Source organism: Amblyraja radiata, chromosome 22, assembly GCF_010909765.2.
Source record: "Amblyraja radiata isolate CabotCenter1 chromosome 22, sAmbRad1.1.pri, whole genome shotgun sequence".
Classification (NCBI taxonomy): domain Eukaryota; kingdom Metazoa; phylum Chordata; class Chondrichthyes; order Rajiformes; family Rajidae; genus Amblyraja; species Amblyraja radiata.
The window spans coordinates 11,146,098-11,166,061 of NC_045977.1; the positions used below are offsets into that span (position 1 = coordinate 11,146,098).

The 19,964-nt window shown below is 39.9% G+C and overlaps 1 protein-coding gene across 5 annotated transcripts in view; it reads left to right on the forward strand.

Annotated features, from left to right (window-relative positions):
* Positions 1-19,964, forward strand: part of ubn1 (ubinuclein 1) — a 75,741-nt gene that overhangs the window by 28,000 nt on the left and 27,777 nt on the right. For 2 of the 5 annotated variants that reach the window (XM_033040389.1, XM_033040394.1), the window contains exons 5-11: positions 2,562-2,668; positions 3,942-4,407; positions 7,533-7,603; positions 10,160-10,289; positions 17,146-17,190; positions 17,723-17,841; positions 19,737-19,859. In XM_033040389.1, coding sequence (XP_032896280.1) covers positions 2,562-2,668; positions 3,942-4,407; positions 7,533-7,603; positions 10,160-10,289; positions 17,146-17,190; positions 17,723-17,841; positions 19,737-19,859 — 1,061 coding nt within the window. The remainder of the gene's footprint in view (positions 1-2,561; positions 2,669-3,941; positions 4,408-7,532; positions 7,604-10,159; positions 10,290-17,145; positions 17,191-17,722; positions 17,842-19,736; positions 19,860-19,964) is intronic. The other 3 variants (XM_033040390.1, XM_033040391.1, XM_033040392.1) reach the window with 3 other exon arrangements.

A 19,964-nucleotide genomic window follows, 5' to 3' on the forward strand; every position in this document is an offset into this window, starting at 1 on the left:
TGAATTCAGAAGTTTGGTAACACTCGCTTCTCTCTCATAGGTATTAGTAACAAATCGAGCTGCCTGTCTTTGGACACGTTCGATGGAAGAAATGTTTTATTTGTGTATGGGTCCCATGCTGCAACTGTGTAGTCTAAATGAGGTCTAACGAGGGTGAAGTATAGCTTCTCCTTGGCAGAAGTTGAACAATGATGAAAGTTGCGTCTCAAAGTTTAGGACACCTTTTGCTTTCACCGTTGCATGATGAGTCTGACCATTCCAACGCAGATTGTTCTGCAATTTGATGCCAAGATACTTGGTTTGTTTGGGTTCTTCAAGGGTGGCACCAAGTATATTGTAAGATGTTTCGCCTGGATTCATCTTTCCGGTGACACGCATGGTTTCACATTTGGAAGGGTTGAACTGCATGCCCCATTGTTGTAACCACTCAACCATAGTATCGAGATCCTTTTGGAGAGCATCTTCATCATCAGCTGACTTAATTAGACGATACAGCAAACAATCAGCGAGTAGTCTGGTCGTACTCGTGACTTTTTCATGGATGTCATTTATGTAAAGCAAAAACTGATGTGGGCCAAGTACTGTGCCCTGAGGTGTACCACTCAACACTGGACGCCAATCAGAGCTCTTTCCATTCACATACACGCGCTGAGGACATTTTGTCGGGAAACAGGAAATCCGTCGTTTTGTGTGGGAACGAATACCATAGAAGTCAAGCTTCCGAAGCAGTTTCTGGTGTGGGATGACATCAAATACTTTAGAAAAGTCCAGCGTGATGACGTTGCTATCAAGGTGCTTGGCCAGGTCATTTGTCGTCGGGATAAGCTGAGACTCACATGATCTATGCCTCCTAAATGCATGTTGGTTGTCAGCAAGAATGTTAGGTTTGCTCACGTGTCTCATCAGATTACTATCAATTAAAAGCTCCAGCAGTTTGCAGCAAGTACTTGTTAATGAAACAGGACGATAATTCGCCGGGTTGGTTGTTGAACCCTTGTTAAAGAGAGGAGTGATGTGAGCCTTCCTCCAATCCAGCAGAACATCACCTGAGTCAAGCGACTGTTGGAAAATGAACTGCGAACTGGAGCCAGTTCTTCTCGCTGCGATCTTGAGGGCTTGATTCTATATCTGATCTGGTCCAATGGCTTTTGTTGTATTGATGTTGAGCAATAACTTCTTGACACCTTCAACCTCAATTTTAATAGCAGGCATATCAGCATACGGGCTGGGCGGTAGATCTGGAAATGATGAAGACACCATATCTTCCCGGGTGAAAACGTGTTGAAATTGGTTTCGCCTGGTCCTCCGTGAACAGACAGTTGTTCACTTTAAGCATCTGGACACCAGTGTTGTCTGTCCATCTGGATTTCACATATCTCCAAAAAGCCTTGGGTTGCTCTCCCCCAAGAATAGAAGAAACCTGTGAGCATTCCTAATAGCACGATCGACTTGCTTTCGTACTCTAGTAAAATTGTCCCAATCCAGTTTTGTACCCCTTTTTTTGGCACGGATATAAAACTACTCTTTCTTACCGTATGCTTCCTCCTTCCTCCAAGGAGGAAGCATACGGCCCTTAATGAGTTTTAGAAACATAGAAAATAGGTGCAGGAGTAGGCCATTCGGCCCTTCGAGCCTGCGCCGCCATTCAATCTGATCATGGCTGATCATCCAACTCGGTATCCTGTACCTGCCTTCTCTCCATACCCCCTGATCCCTTTAGCCACAAGGGCCACATCTAACTCCCTCTTAAATATAGCCAATGAACTGGCCTCAACTACCTTCTGTGGCAGAGAATTCCAGAGATTCACCACTCTCTGTGAAAAATATTTTTCTCATCTCGGTCCTAAAGGATTTCCCCCTTATCCTTAAACTGTGACCCCTTGTTCTGGACTTCCCCAACATCGGGACAATCTTCCTGCATCTAGCCTGTCCAACCTATTAAGAATTTTGTAAGTTTCTATAAGATCCCCCCTCAATCTTCTAAATTCTAGCGAGTACAAACCGAGTTTTGAGGCACGTGATTTGTAACAATATTATTTAAAGAGTCTCTCAGCCACATCCAGTTGTATTTTACAGATCTTTTATAGGGTTGCAGGTTGAAATCTTTCCCCAGTTTTTTTGCTAAGTCTTTAAATTCCTCACTGTTTACTTTTCTCCAGAGGGAAATTTTACGCGGTGATTTTAAAGGAACTTTAAGCTTTGTATGCAGTTTTGCTTGGATAATATAATGATCGCTGATTCCAACACACAATGAAACTTCCAAAATTAAACCTGCATGCGAAGTGAACAATAAATCTAAAGTATTATATCAAAGAAAAAAGGTTAAAATAATTAGCTTAAGAAATAATATTTAATTTTTAGTATGCCTAATATCTTTGAGGAACATCTTTTGGAATCACTAATCTAAATGAATACCTTATTGTCTTTGCAAAGCACTTAAAATGTATAAATCGTGACTATAAACCTACAATATAAAAGTTAACACATGGATTTCCCTTATTTATTGCATATTCGTTCACCTCAGTACCTTTGCTGTTCTTACTCCTTTTATTCTTTAAATGAAGTGGAAGTTAAAAGAAGGAAATGAAAAGATAAAGAAAAGGAAGAAAGACGATGGGCATGAGAAAGATAAGAAATCTCAAAAATCAAACATTTCAAAACAGGCTGGGTAAGTCATGTTGCATTTTAATTATGTATTATACACAAGAAGCAATGTTGCAGTAAGAGTCCTCAATTGGTAATAAGATAGATGAGAGGCATTATGCTTCTCTGGCAACTTGAGTGGACTTTATTGTCATCTTCTCAAACTTCAGTACAACATTTATAAAAAGGAATCAAATGTTGTAGTTCAACCCCTAGTTGTTCAAAAGCATGCCCAGTATAATGCAATGTAAACATGCCATAACATTACATTTTGGGATGCCTCTTCATAAAACGTTACCTGCATATTAGTTCTTGGTCACAGGGACTCGTGACCTGCAGAGTTAGGAATGAAGCAGGTGAATGTAAGTGGTACACATTCCTGCAAATGTGAACTCTCTAATCCAATTTTTACCAATTGGGATTAGTATATGGTGTTGGTGGAAATCTTTAATGATGGTATTTTTCCTTAAAGTTTTGGGTCGCAAAGGCAGAGTTAAGCAAAATATCTCTATCTCACACATAATATGTAATATATTGCAGTAAAATAAAATATTTTTCAGGTGTAATGGAGTGGAGTGCTGCATAATTTGTTTCAAAGTAAAATTATTTACGAATCTGAAATAAATTGGTACGAGATTGGTAGGTCTTTCCCCTTCCTAAGTCTCTCTCTGAAAATGTGCCAACTTGCCTGTTCTTACAATTAAAATGCATGCTGTGAATGCTGCTCCTTGCCCTTGACCAGTTTGTCTTGGGTATTTGAAAGTAGGCCTAATAAGGTTGCACCTTCATCATACAACATATTGATTTAATCATACAATCCCTGGAACTCAACTACGCCAATTCCAAGTCATTCCATGATCAAAAATGACAGGACAGAAATAAAGTTTCCTGTCTATAATTTAAATCTCCAAAACCTAACATTTTTGGTAGCATTTATGTTCCAAGCATCCATTAAACATTTAATTTCAATAATGTAAGGGATATCTGAGACATGCCGCACATGCGTACGTGCACACTTACATCACCCCCACTCCATTCCTTACAGAATTAGGACAAGAATGTTTAAAATATCAAGCAACTTGAATAAAAGCTTGGTCTACTCAAAGGACTCACAACTGTTTGAGATGTTGTCCTTGTGTTCTTGTAGCATAAACCTTCAGGTAAAATTGAAGTTTTATTGAATACACATTAATGATCCCTTAACTTTTTGATTGATGTAGAAATTCACGTTGAGCCTTTGTTGAAGCATGTATTTTGCTATTTTCCCTTACTAATGTGTAATGTTTTTTTTTAATTAGCAGGATAATGCCACTGAATGTCAATAAAGAAGACAAAAAGAAAAAGAAAAAGTACATGGGGGCATTAGGTGTCAGAGAAATGTTGAAGAAATTTGAGAAGGAGAAAGAAGCCTCAAAGAAACAAGATGATGTCATGGGCTTGCCAATGTTACAGACACTGGCTGTTATTCCTCATAAAATTGATAACAGCTCCATAAATAATGTTTCAGATCCTTTGCTTTCGCTTATTGGATCTGCGAATGACGGTGATCTTCTGCACGTAGCCAGCACTGTCGACCTAGAAATAGATCTCGACCGTCTTCTGAATGACTCGTCCCCAGGTAGTCCCCTCAATGATTTTGATGATGGAAGCGATCCTCTTCCTACTCTGCAGTACTCAACAGTGGGACAGATACCAAAGCAAGTCCCTACCTTGCCTGAAGGACTTCCTTCACTGCTAGAAAAATGTATAAAAGAACTGACACGGGTAAGATCACAGGAAACAATTAACCCATTGAAGTGTAAACGAGATGCTCAAAGCAAATGTGTTCTAACATTTATCTTCAAGTTATATGGATGTACACTGAGGATGCATGGGAGCAGATGTAACCTATAAATCCAAATTCTTATTAATTTAGATTTATATCTCGGGCTATAGATGCTAAAAGATCCTTGTAATTCCACTGCCATGTTTTCACAGTCAATGTTACAGCATAAATATTATCCAATCTATGCTATGCAGGAAAGAGCTGCAGATGCTGGTTTAAATCGAAGGTTGACACAAAATGCTGGAGTAACTCGGCGGGGCAGGCAGCATCTCTGGAGAGAAGGAATGGGTGACGTTTCGGGTCGAGACCCTTCTTCAGACTTTGAAGAAGTGTCTCATCCCGAAACGTCATCCTTTCTATGCTTCCAGTCCCATAGGCAATGGTAAAGAAATAGAATTGTTTGCTTAGTTTTGAGGGTGCATCACCAAGACTTGGGTCAAATGCAATACATGGGGACACCAAGGCCGAGATCAAATGTGATATTTGGACTGAAAGTTTTTGTGCATCATAGTAACGATACTTTGCTGTGCTCTTCGTTGAGTGTAGGGATAAAGTGTTGTTCCCAGAAATTAAGGTAGTAATTTTTTTTTTGAAAAGCTACATCCCATATAAAGATTATTTCCCCAGACCTTCCCTCCATTGGATGTTGAATCCTGAAGTTGGCATGTCTAGCCAGGTGCATCAAACCAATTGAGCAGTGACATTCACGATTTTGTTTGTGGGAGAAGTGATACTTTTCCGGGATGTTTTTGGGCACCCAGTATCTGAGGGAGGATGTGCTGGCTCTGGAGAGGGTCCAGAGGAGTTTTACAATAATGATCTCAGAAATTAGTAGGTTAACCTGTGATGAGCATTTGTCGGCACTGGGCCTGTACTTGCTGTAGTTTAGAAGAATGAGGGGGGGACCTCATTGAAACATACAGAATAGTGAAAGGCTTGGATAGAGTGAATGTGGAGAGGATGTTTCCACTAATGGGAGAGTCTAGGACTAGAGCTCATAGCCTCAGAATTAAAGGATGTTCTTTTATGAAGGAGATGAGAAATTTCTTTAGTCAAAGGATGTGAATCTGTGCGATTCTTTGCAACAGGAAGCTGTGGAGGCCAAGTCAGTGGATATTTTTCTTGATTAGGTTCTTGATTAGTACAGGTGTCGGAGGTTATGGGGAGAAGGCAGGAGAATGGGGTTAGGAGGGAGAGATAGATCAGCCATGATTGAATGGCAGAGTAGACTTGATGGGCCGAGTGGCCTAATTCTACTCCTTATGACCTTATGTTGAATTAGTGGGCAAAATTAGAGCACATGGTATTCGGGGTAGGGTATTGACATGGATAGAAAATTGGTTGGCAGACAAAGCGAGTAAGGATTAACGGGTCCCTTTCAGAACGGCAGGCAGTGACTAGTGGGGTGCCGCAAGGCTCGGTGCAGGGTCCGCAGCTATTCACAATAGACGTTAATGATTTAGATGATGGAATTAAAAGTAACACTAGCAAATTTGCAGATAACACAAAGCTGAGTGGCAGTGGGAACTCTGAAGCCGATGCTACGTGGATGCAGGGTGACCTGGACAGGTTGGGTGAGTGGGCAGATGCATGGCAGTTGCAGAATAATGTGAACAAATATGAGGTTATCCACTTTGGTGGCAAGAACGGGAAGGCAGATTATTATCTGAATGGTGTCGGGTTAGGAAAAGGGGAAGTACAACGAGACCAGGGTGTCCTTGCATGCAGGTACAGTAAGCATGCAGATACAGCAAGCAGTGAAGAAAACTATTGGCATGTTGGCCTTCTTAACGAGAGGAGTTGAGTATAGTAGCAAAGAGGTCCTTCTGCAGTTGTACATGGCCCTGGTGAGACCACACCTGGAGTATTGTGTGCAGTTTACGTCTCCTAATTTCAGGAAGGACTTTCTTGCTATTGAGGGAGTGCAGCATAGGTTCACAAAGTTAATTTCCGGATGGCGGGACTGTCATATGATGAAAGAATGGAGTGACTGGGCTTGTATTCACTGGAATTTAGAAGGATGAGAGGGAATCTTATGGGAACATATAAAATTGTTAAGGGATTGGACACGCTAGATGTAGGAAAGGTGTTCCCGATGTTGGAGTCCAGAACCGGGGGCCACAGTTTAAGAATAAGGGGTAGGCCATTTAGAACTGAGATGAGGAAAAACGTTTTCACCCAGAGTTGTGAATTTGTGGAATTCTCTGCCTCAGAAGGCAGTGGAGGCCGATTCACTGGATGCATTCAAAAGAGTTAGATAGAGCTCTTCGGGTAGGGGAATCAAGGGATATGGGGAGAAGGCAGGAACGGGGTGCTGATTGTGGATAATCACATTGAATGGCAGTGCTGGCTCGAAGGGCCGAGTGGCCTACTCCTGCACCTTTAGTCTATGTATCTATGAAAGCTAGAATCTGAGTTGCAAGTTTGATTCAAAATCCAGGATGATTATAGAGCTCTCCTCACATTGCTGTTCCAAAAGTATGTGCGAACAATAAGCATAATGTTAGTTTTCACCTGTAGAATTCATTCCGTATCGAGGAACAATCCAATTGAAGACCCTTTTTGGTTACTGGAGCAGCCAAGTGGTAAAGTTGTATAGTTGCTCTTTATTAGTACCAACATTATTAGCTGTCACTTGTTCATGAACAGTGAGTGTTTTGGAGACTGAAAAAATGATACAGACAACATCAAGAAAACCCTTGCTTAGCCCACTATCCATTGTTTTCTGATTATCTGATCCTTTAAACTGCAAAACCAATTTGATTTACAGTTGGTATTTTCAGAATTACACACTGAAAATTCAGATAATTAGTCCAGAAAATTGATTGTCATAGATGCATTATTTTTTCAAAAGATAAAGTATCTTTTCAGATTATTTCTAAAAGCTGAGTATCTCCGAGGCTCCTGACTTGACCTTTTTTCTTTGGTTTCTGTTAAGGTTTGTATATGACAAGCTGGCAGTCTAAATTGACAGGAACTGCGCCTCTTTAATCCAATGGAAATGGGCTTTAGAAGTGACTGGAAGTTACAAGGGGGAATTGCTGATACTGTTCTTGTCTTGTAGGCTGCCAAAGCTTCTGAAGGAGAAGGGAAGCAGAAATTCTTCACACAGGATATCAATAATATTCTGTTAAAGTAAGTGTGATGTCGTCTTTTAAAATAAAATGGTTGAAACTAGCTATATTTCATAAACATGGATCTTTCTCATTTAAAAAATTGAGGACTGATATAATTAAAAATTTGAATGGGTTTGTTAGAAAATGCAAAGAATATGTTGCCACATTGGGCTGTTCAGATCTGTGGAATGTATTTAAGATCGTCACCAAGGAATCCAATAAGGAGGTATGTATAACATTTAAGTTGTCTAAATAAATTCAATCCTTCCTTGAGTATAAATAATGCAGGAATACACTTAAGAAGTCAATCAGGAGGGCAAAAAGAGACATCAAAAGGGGCTGGCAAACAAGGTAAAGGAAAATAGCAAGAAATTCTCCAAGTATATTAAGAGTGTCCAGGGAAGAATAAGGTCCATTTAAAGATCAGCATGGCCGTTTTTGTGTAGAACAGGAGATGGGGGAGATATTAAATTAATACTCATTTCATTTTACAGAGATCATGGAAGCTAAGGAATTAAAGGATAGGAGTTTTGATGTCTTGGATCATATATGAATAGCCAATGAGGAGGTATTGGCTGTTTTAAAGGCAGGTGGTTAGACAAAGGCCAGAAAAGTTTTTAAAAAAAGTAGGTATGAGACAATGGGATTGAAGTTGTGAAATGTGAAACCAGAGAAAAGACTGTTGGTGAAGGGACATGGGAGAAATGGCTGTGAGTCCAGGTGGGGCACAGGGAAGGGGAGGGTGGGGGGATTAAAATGGTCGACTGAGCTTGAATGTGCTTGCCTTCATTGGGAAAGCTATTGTGTATAAAAGTTGGGACATTATGATGCAGCTGTACAAGTTGATGGTGAGACCGCATTTGGAGTACTATATGCAGTTCTGGTTGCTCAGCTATATGATGGGTGTCATTTGGTTGTAAAGGGTGCAAGAGATTCATCAGGCTGTTACCTGGTCTTGATGGCTTGAATTTTAGGGCGAGGTTGGATAGATTTTGATATTTATACTTTGGAGTGTAGCAGGCTGAGGGGTGACCTTGTTGATATGTACAGCATCATGAGGGCCATGGATAAAGTGATACGTGAGAGGGGAGGGATTTAAGAGAGATCTTCGGGTAACCTTTCCACTCGGAGTGTCATCTGTATCTGGAATGAGTGCCAGAGGAAGCAATAGGAAGTGGATATAATTAATAAAGACATTTTACCAGATATGTGGACAGGAAAGGTTTATAGGGCTCTAGGCCAAATGCAGTCAAATGGGATTAGCCCAGTCTGCCAACTTCATGAGCATTGACAAGATGGGCTGAAGGGTCTGTTTCCTTGCTGTACAGTTCAATGGTTCAGAATGGAGGATAAATTCTTTCTGGAATAGTTGATATGAATAATGCTAATTTCTTGCCAGGTTAAGCTGAATAGATACATTTGGAATGAAAGCGATCAAATGAAAGCAAATACTAATGGTTTTCAATCATTTAGATTGGAGGAGACTTTGGGTTGAGTGATCTATTTTTATACTGTAATTTCTGTATAATTCAGTTTCTTATAAAAATAAAGCAACATTTTAAAAACTGAAGTTATCAAATTTAAACAAAGGCCAACTGGAAGATGTCAGGTTGAAAATGTGAGGCTTAAAAATTACTAGCTTAGCGATGATCATTATGAACATTTTTAAATTAACATTTTCTAAATGAATAGAGAACACTTTACCTTTAAGAAACAACAAGCATTTATATTTTGCACAAATTTATTAGATCTATTTGTCATACTTGTTGCATGTCAAAATAATTATAAGCATCAATATTCAACCATTTAAACTGTTAATTTGATTAGTTCCTCAATTCAAAATTTGAATCTTCCAGTCTAAAGAAGGGTCTCAACCCAAAACATCACCTATTCCTTCTCTCCAGAGATGCTGCCTGTCCCACTGAGTTACTCCAGCTTTTTGTGTCTATCTTTGATTTAAACCAGCATCTACGGTTCCTTCTTAAATACTCAAAATTCTTACTTCCACTTCCAGGCTCTGTGTTGCAGATCATTTATGTTTGATCATTAAATAGGATTAAATCATGTAAATTGGTAAATAGCATCATGCATTAAGAGTGCATGTCAGGAATATACATTTGCACATTGACATGCTCTATGTGGTTTTTGTGTATCGTCAGTTAAATTGTGGAAATATTCTGCAGGATTGTCTCACTTTGCTTGAATTTGTGACTTGGATTGTCACCATATGGATATCTGCTCTGGGAGTTCTGTTTTGTATAGATGGAGCCGATCCTATTGATGTACCATCCAGTTTTACATATATATGGTTTACAATTTTTAAATATTACAAATGCTGTGGTGTAAAAATTGTTTCTTGCCATTTGGATAAAATCCAGAGGTTATCGGTCAGAGTTCTGAAAGTCTCCACTTTCGAGTTATTTGAACTATCAAATTTAAAATGAATCATCCCACAGTGCAGTATCGGAGCAAACATTGAAAATTTGGGTCCATTTTGGTTTTGATTATGAAGTATTCCTACTTAAACTATTGCTGTACTCTCTGAATCTTTTGTAATGTGTTCTTGTGCTTTCAGTATTGAGCTACAGTCCCGTGAATTGAATAGTCAGGCCCGTTCTGGGGTTTATGCACACCTGGCATCCTTCTTGCCATGTAGTAAGGACACACTTGTCAAACGGGCAAAGAAACTGCACATGAATGAACAGGTAACTAACAGAGAGCCAGAACATTGGCTATATAATCCATTTGTTCAACTAGAACTCTTGTCTTGATGTTAGGAAAACATTATTTATATTTTTAAACATGCTGTTTTATTTTTTTTTAAACTCGTAATTACAACCTCACAATATAATTTTACCTCTCCCAAACCACATGTATAAGACTTTTCCATCACTTGTTTCATTTGTGTCCCAAGTTTCTGAGCATGCGTTGTGTTATAGTGGTAGCAGAAATTTGTATTTTTGTCACTAAGATCAAGTATTGCTATCTCCAACACGTCACTGAACTCTCCCCTCTGCTCATCGGCTTGCAAAACTCTCAGACATTTATTACCCCTCAGCTTGACTACTCACCTTTTGCTGTGTCATAAACTAACATGCCCCACAACCACAACGCATTTTTTCCATCTTTTTTCTGTTGTACTGAGACCTTCCTCCTTGATTTCCTGAGTGGCCTAATTGATTTTAAAGTTCTCATGCAAGTTTTCATATGTTGCCTTTGTCACATCTGTTCCTTCTCTCTAATCTCCTTTCATCCCGCAAGCCTCCTATTCCTTCTGCATTACCCCCAAATATTTTCCTCTTGATGAACTTGAACATAACAGCATCACCGTTAGCTGTTTCTTCAGCAAACAAGGATCTAAGCTCTGACATTTCCTTCCAAATCTTAATTGTAACTGTACTTGCATTTTCCTTTCTTCCCTTTAAATAGTCAAATTTTATTTGATAATGGCGTGAGCCATCTTGCAATATTCTAAGTTGTATATTAGATGGTACTATGTTTAGTGTTCATTAAAACTTAAAGAATAATGTTTCATCCAAAATGTTCCAGTTGTTTCAAATTAAATGCCTTTTTGATATATGCTCAGTAGTAGATCTGCGAGTTTACAAAATTGTGCTATACTTTGATTAAAACAATTGCTTTGTGATGTTTAAGCCAAATCACCTGAAGATCTATGGTTGGCATAACGCCCCAACTTTTCCCAGTCCAGCCTGCATGATACAATACAATACAATTCAATACAATTCAATTTATTGTCATTTGGACCGCTTGAGGTCCAAACGAAATGTCGTTTCTGCAGCCATACATTACAAAACAAAAAGACCCGAGACACAACACAGTTTACACAAACATCCATCACATCGTTGTGATGGAAGGCAAAAAAAACTTATCTCTCCACTGCACTCTCCCCCCCCCATGTCAGAGTCAAAGTCAAAGCCCCCAGCTGGCGATGGCGATTGTCCCGCGGCCATTAAAGCCACGCCGGGTGATGCAAGGTCGCGCACCGGGTCTTGGTGTTAGAGCCCCCGGCGGGCGCTCGCAGAGTCCCACGGCCATTCCAAGCCGCGCGGGGCGGTGATGTAAGGCCCCGCTCAGGTAATCTTCAACCCCGCAACTCGGGCGGGAGAAGTCGCCGTTGCGGAAGCCCCGAAAAGCGGTCATCCAGCAGGGACCCGCGGGCTCCTGGTGCCGCAGTCCGCCAAACCCGCAGTTGCAGCCTCCGAAACTCCGGAGGTCGGGTGGCAGCAGTGCTCAACCACAGCTCCACCTGCTCCGGACTCGGCCAGCCCCATGACGGTGAGTAGTCGGCAGCTCCGCAGCTGGAACCCCAGGTCTTTCCAGTTGGAGGCCGCTCCACGTTGCAGCCCCAACGACAACGGAGACCCGACATAGAAAAAGTCGGGTCTCCCGTGCAGGGGAAAGATTTTAAAGATCTCCCATATTTCCATTTTGTGGAAGCTTGTTTCTATATCATCGTTATTTTGACTGTTGATATCGTATGCAAAACCAGCACGGTTCATAATGATAATTAATTATCTGGACCAGATTGGTTACAATCTGATGAGGGCTCCTTAATAATCAAATTGACATTTAGTTCTCCCATCATTTTCTGGGAAACCTCAATCAAAATTAGTTAAATTATTAACTTTTTTTAGTTGCACCTTCTCCAAGAATGTGATCTCCTAATCTAGCCTGAAATATCTGTGCTATGTGGTTGCCTTTGACAATTGCCTGATTTGTTAAAATATGAGGCATGGATTTTTCATTCAGTGATATTTCTTCATTCAGTCTTTCTCAAATAAGATTCTTGCAATATTCATTCAGTGATCTCTCTTCATTCAGTCTTTCTCAAATAAGATTCTTGCAATATTCTGACCCATTTCCTTTATTGTTAAAAACAAAACCGATCAGTCGTTTATTTCATTGGTGGGATGTTGCTGGTACATTTGCATACATTCCATCACAGAATAACTTACTGACTAATGCATGATAGGCAAATCAAGAGAGTTTTGTGTCCCAGATAGTACAATGAAATTCTTCCATTGCTGCAGCACAACAGGATATTGTTGTCATAAATACAGATCAGATCAGTGTGTCCATATACCATAGAATATATATAGCACACGCACACGCACAGTTTAATAGTCTGATGGGTGTGGGGAAGAAGCTGTTCCTGAACCTGGATGTTGCAGATTTCAGGCTCCTCTACCTTCTACTTGATGGTAGCGGAGAGACGAGTGTGTGGCCAGGATGGTGTGGGTCCTTGATGATGCTAGCAGTCTTTTTGAGGCAGCGACTGCGATATATCCCCTCGATGGTAGGGAGGTCAGAGCCGATGATGGACTGGGCAGTGGTTACTTTTCTGCTCCTGGACACTCGGGTCCAGATAATGGATATTCATTTAATTTCATATATTGGATACTAGAAATTTAATGACATAACATCAAATTTGTAGCTTTTTGGTTGTATTTAAGATCAAAACGATTATTTTTGCAGTAGAAAGTGTTCTCTTGGAGAGATTGGAAGTAGAAGTCCTTAGACAATAGACAAAGTCCTTGATGTACTGTTGCCATTATTCAAGCTTTATTTGCATGATTGAAACTGAATCCGTTCTCATGAGATTCAATACTTGAATATCTGAGCTAAGATATGATTGTGGATGATCAGCCATGATCACAATGAATGGCGGTGCAGGCTCGAAGGGCCAAATGGGCTGCTCCTGCACCTTTTCTATGATACCATTCTGCAATTCTGGATATTATTGATGATAGAGCTCAAGGTAGCAGATTAACCACATGTTGGACTATGATTATTCCCAATCCATTCACATAATCTTGCACAACAGTCCTTTAATCTATAGAAAACATTGGGAAATCCATTAATCTACTGCACTAATATCCACATGAGGTTAAATTCCAAGGTATCATTTGGCACAAATGGGGTTTGCTCACTCCTTATCAACCTGCACTGAAGGAATTTAAGTTAAGTTAGTAAAATGTGCTTCTGTCAGGATAGAGAATGTGTGTTTAAATTACTTTTCTGGCTGGTCAAAAATAGTTGCAAACAGGAATCGCAGTGGCAGATTTTGTAGGATTGTATCGTAAATGGAAGGTTAGGGATGAGATCATTTTTAGCAGTAAATTAAACTCGAGGTTGTTTCTAAAATAACAATGGTCTGGAGTTATCATTTAGAAAGTGGATGAATTTTATACATTAGTTTTTTGAAAATGCATTGCAGTACTAATTTTAAATTTCAACTATTGTTAAAGATTGTTTGACCATTTGTGTGATAAACCACCAGAGGCTTGGAAATTAGCATGGGAAATAATTAGTTTGTTGGAGATCATATTTGACTAACATGCTTCCTCAACAGGATATTCAGTGAGTGTAGCGACTTTAATGCAGTCCAGGTAGATTTTAGTAAGGATTTTGACTCATCGGGCACATTTATCAGTAAAAATCAAATGGATGAGTTGCCAATAAACAAGTTTATAGCCTAATTAAACTTCCCAGCTCTTGGTTCATGGTAATGACAGAAGTATGGTGTGTTTGATCATTTTACATAGAAGAATAAGAGGCAGATTGAAAAAGCATGCAGATATTACAAAAAACGATTATGAAGTACTTGAGAAAGGGAGCTGGAGACCATGGGAAGGTATAAAGCAGCATTGTTTCTCCATTTTATCTGTGGTTCTTTACCAGATGCCCTTGGAACAACCCTGGTCTGGGCTAGTGTGCAGCACAATGGTGTTCTGGGCTATGGTTCAATGTGTTCAGTGTGCCAAGTCATTAGAATCTTTATTTTGACCATTAGATTTTGCATTTGTTGCCACATACAACTGTTGATTTGAAATTGTCTGCCATGACAAAAGTCATAGATTTTCTGCTTGTTTGAAAGAAAAACAAGTGCTAGAGTAATTAGGTTGACCAAGCAGCATCACTAGAGGACGTGGACTGTCTCACCAATGTAAAGGAGGCTATATCGGGAGCACCAAATGCAGTAGATGAGGTTAGAGGAAGTGAATTAAACCACTATCTCACCTGGAAGCGTTACTGGGATCCCTCAGTGAATGTGAGCAAGGAGCTGTAGGGACAGGTGTTACATCTCCACCTCCCTGGGAGATAAGTGAACCAAGGAGTCGCATAGGGATTGGTCTCTGCAAAAAGCAATGGGGATGGAAGATGCGGCTGGTAATAGTATTACGTTGAAGGCGTCTAACTCCTGAGAATGATGTGTTGGATACAGAGGCTGGTGGGGACCAAGGGATCTCTATCTTTGTTCTGTTTGGGGGAGGGGGAAATGAGAGCAGAACTCCAGGACAAAGAGGAAACACAAGTGAGGGACTCTTCTCCAACAGCAGGGGGTTACAATATTTACTTAAGAAAGGATTCTTGGATGTCCTAGATTGGAAAGCTTCATCTTGTGGACTGATGTGGCGGAAGCTGAGAAATTAAGAGTAGAGGATGTCGTCTTTGCCTGGGGCAGGGCGGGAGGAGTTGCAGTCCAGATAATTGGCTGTCAGTTGATTTATGATCGATGCCAGTCAATGATCCATCTCCTGTGATGGAGACAGAAATTGAGAAAAAGAAGAGGGGTGTCAGAAAATCCAAGTGAATTTGAAGGAAAAGAGGTAGCTGGTGATGAAGTTGAAATCAACGAGTTCTGCACTGGTGCAGAAGGCAGCCCCATGGTGGTTGCAGATGTGAAGATAGTGCCGGTGTCCATATTGAACAAGTAACCAACAAAAAGGCAGGTGTAGCAGGGGCCCACAAGAGCACCCATTGTTATACCTTTAACTTGAAGAAAGTGAGAGTAGTCAAAAGAGAAGTTTGCCTGAGAGTGGGGACAAATTCTGCCAGATAGAGGAAAGTGTTGGCAGATGAACTGATTTTAATATCTGTTCAAGGAAGAACCAGAGGGCCCTGAGACCTTCTTTGTGAGGTATGGCGATGTAAATGGACTGGACGTCCATGGTAAAGATAAGGCAAAGGGTGCCAAGGAATTGAAAGTTATTGAAGTGTTGAAGAGCATGTGAGGTAGGTCGGAAGGGAATGGTCAAGCAGGGACAAGATAGAATTGATGTATTTGGATGTGAGCATCCTCCAGAGATGCAGCCTGATCAGCTGAGTTACTCCAGAATTTTGTGTCCTCTTCATGTGCCCACAATGTTCTGTTTGTGCTGGTTTTGCCAAAATTTAAATTTCCCCATTAATCCATCAAGATTTATGATGTCATTGAATTATAAAATGAGTTACTATTAATCACATGCTCATTGTAACAATCATCTAGAGTCAACCACTTTGCTGTCCGATAAGCATTCTATTTGTCTGTTTTTGGAGATTTGGATGATGCTAGCACTTATTGACCTATTGATAAGATGGTGGTTAGCCACTTGAAGTAGCTGATTATGGCATTACTGCCAGAAAATAGCTTTGAGTTAAAAGATCTAGCATAATCTTATTGAATGGCAAAGCAGATACTTAACTCCTGCTGAAATTTTGAAGAAATGTAATAATGGACATAAATTCAGGATGCTTTCTTGATAGATTTCTGACAATGGGTGGTGGGTATGTGGTACAAGCTGCAAGATGAAGTAATTGAGGCAGGTACTATAATAACATACAAGACATTTAGGTAGGTACGTGGATAGGAAAGAAGGAAATTCTTTCTTTGGCCACATTTGAACAGCTGGGACAAGTGTAGATGGGGCATCTTGGTTGACATGAGCAAGTTGGGCCTCAAGGCCTGTTTCCATGCTGTATGACTGTCTCTATGACTCAAAAAAAAATAGATGACTGATCACAGTATCACTGTCTCTTGCGTATTTAAAAAATGTGAAACTTCTAGCAAGAAGGAATTTGTATTTACGTTGTCACTTTCCCATCCTGAAGAGATCCTAATGCGTCCTTCCCAATGATTTATTTTTGAAGTGTCTTCTCTGTTAGTTAGAGAATTGCTGCAGCACGCAGGAAGGCTGCACCAACAGCAGTGAGATAAATGATCAGACTGCCTGTTTTCTTCATTGTAGTCCTGGCTGAGAGAAAATTTCAATCGGACTCTGAATGAGATCTTCTATTATACAAATGAACAAGGAGCCTTGATTCTGCAAGGCGATGTCTCTGACTGTACAACATTCCCTCATCGCATTTTTTGTTACTCTGTTATAATTCATAGTAATTTATTTTTGCTTAAAAGCTGAGGTTGTCCAATTTAGATTAAGAAACTGAATGTGGGATTTTTGCGATTTAAATATCGAAACATTTGAAATATTGTTCAATTGGATTCAGCAATTTTAAATTGAGGGAAGCAGACTTGAATTTGTGAATTAAAATCTACCAGTATAAAACGATAGCAGACAGATGTGTAATTGCCTGTACATGAAGCAGGGTCTGGTTCTGCATACATGAACAGCACCAGTGTTGCTTCAGCACTCGTTTTCTTCAAAATATTTTCCAGACGAGATGAGTGTAGTGGGGAACAATAGCTGTGCTCCCCTAATTCTATTTGGGAGCTCTGTGAAGCAACTAATTATTTTCTGTCCTCTTAAAACAAAATTACAGACTGGGACGAAATGGCTGTTAAAGACAGGTCAATACTTAATGCAGGTGAGCATTTATGTAGGTTTTACTGTCTATAATAAATATCACGTGAAAAGACTAAGCAAAAACAAATTTTATGTTATTGTGCTCTTCAAAAACATATCCAGGTGTCATATTATATCTTTTAAATAATACTTAAACCTTCCATTTTAATATTCCAGTTGGAACCACTCAAATGCCATTTCTCAATTGCGCATTGTTATTTTGCCATTCCATTAGAAATTCCATAATATACTGCCACGTTTTCATTTTATAAATGTGTTATGAAGTGTTGGAGCTCCCTATAGTGGCAAAAGATCAGTTCTATGTCATGCATTTAATTACAGAGGTACAATTTATTATACAACTCTAGATTTTCAAATAGATAGTCTGTAATGCTGTAGGGGTTGTGCGGAATAAACAGTGCCTTTTTAATGGAATTGAGTTGCAGTGGTCAGCGATGTTTATAGATGTAATTTATTTTATCCCCATTCCTAATCAACAAGTGCTGAAGTAGATTAAACAAAGACAAATCGTATATGTGTATGTTTTCTCGCAGGATGGTCGGCTGAAGGAACCTTTACAGAGACTGAAAGAAGCAATTGGAAGAGCAATGCCAAACCAGATGTCAAAGTACCAGGATGACTGCCAGGCTCATAGTCAAGCCAAAATTGCCAAGTATGTTATACAGCAGTAAGATGTACTGCACTTCTAATAGAGCCCATTTTTGAATGGACGAACAGGAGTTAGTTTGGAGATTCGGCACTGAAACAGGCCTTTCGGCACATTGAGACCATGCCAACTAGTCCTATGTTATCCCACTTTCTCGTCCTCTCCCTACACACTTGAGTTGATTACTGAAGTTCATTAACCTACAAACCTGCATGTCTTTGGGATAGGGAAGGAAACCGGAGTACCCAGGAGAACGTGCAACTCTTTAGACAGCTCCCTAGGTCGGGATTGAACCCGGCTCGCTGGCGCGGTGAGACAGCAGCTCTACTGCTGCACTCTGTTGGGCATCCAGACTATGAGGCTTATTCTAATGTTTCATTATATTGTAGCAACTCTGCGTATTGGTGGGGTAACTCAGCGGGTCTGGCAGAATCTCTGGAGGATGTGGATGAGGTGATCTTCAGGACCCTTCTGGCAGGAACTGATTCTGTTTCAAGCGTGCTAATAAATTTTCCAAAATACCAACAGTAGATCAAGGAGTTCCATTGCCAATCTCTCCAAGAGATTACTTTCTATTGCAAAATTACTTGCTGACCCGTAACGTAATTTGTCCATGCCTTCCAGAGGTGTGGCGTGACCCGGCGAGTTACTCCAGCCCATTTAAAAAAATATATAAAGGCAGACACAAAATGCTGGAATAACTCAGCGGGTCAGGCAGCATCTCTGGATAGAAGGAATGGGTGACGTTACGGGTCGAGACCCTTCTTCACTTAATATAAACTTACATCCGGAATTCTTCATGCTCTTCATTACCCCTGAATAGCATAGCTTCAATTTTCTAGTTCGTGTCTCTTTTCTGGAGGAATATCTGTTGGTTTCTGGATACCCTAATCATATACTTTCATGACCATAAGCATTCCTTCCTCTTCTATACTCGAGGAAATACCAATTTTATCTGTGCAACCTGTCTGCATAACGAAGCTCTTTTAATCGATGTACAAATGCTCGTGAGTTGACACCAGAGCCACTCCCATTGTGCCTAGCCGAGAAATGAATGATAATCTAAATAGGATGGAATCAGAGTTTCAGTTAACATTACTTCCACATTTTTGGATCCAGTCCCCTTGGCAAAAGAGCCCACAGTTCATTAACCTGTTCAGTTATTGTACTTGTCTGGTTCCTCTTTAATGACTAAATATTAGTGATAAATCTCAACATGTATACTCTAGTTTGATGTGGCCTTTTATGAAACTCAAATAGCATTCTGTACATTATATTATTCTTGCTCCTATTTTCCATGAGTACCCTTGCGCCATACAATATCCACAATCAAATTGCCAACCTTGTAATTCACCCATGAATTTATTATTTTTTAAAAAGTGTACCAAGAAATGTGGCTGTATAACTAACTGATTTAATGTGCTACCCAAAGTCAATATACTAAGTGTACCCGATCAATTTGAAATATCTCTTGTCTTTACCTTTGAAAGTTAGGCAACGATATACCATTTTAAAAGATAGTTGCAGCCAGGGATTTTTGCATTTATTTCTGCTGAGAAACATTGGAAATCTATCTCTACAAAGGCAAAAACTCACTGTATCAAAGGCAGATTAATGCAGACGATGGAAATCTGAAATAAAAGCACAAATTTGTGGAAATGCTTAGCAGGTCAGGCAACACCTGTGTGAAAAGTTCACCTGAAAGATATTCCACCTGGAACATTATTTTCCTGACATTTGCAGACATTATTGTTACTGTTCAACATTTCTGTTTAAATCTTTTAAGGAAAATTAATGCAAATATCCATTTTGTGAGCCAATTGATGGGTTCTAGAAATTCTGATGGATTCTAACGGATCAGCGGGTGACTTTTCAGTTGATTTGCATTTTCTGAAACACAGGATGATGGGAGAAGATAAGGAATTGAAGGAGAAAATGTTTTCCGATGACGATGAAGATGATGATAGGATGGGAAGAAGAATTGTCGGACCTCGTAAAAAATTCCATTGGAATGATGAGATAAGGTTTGATATGTTAATTGTGTGTTAGACCAGGTAGAGCATGGCTTTGTAAGCGGCTGGCCATGTCATGGTGTGTAGGAAGGAACTGCAGATGCTGATTTACACTGA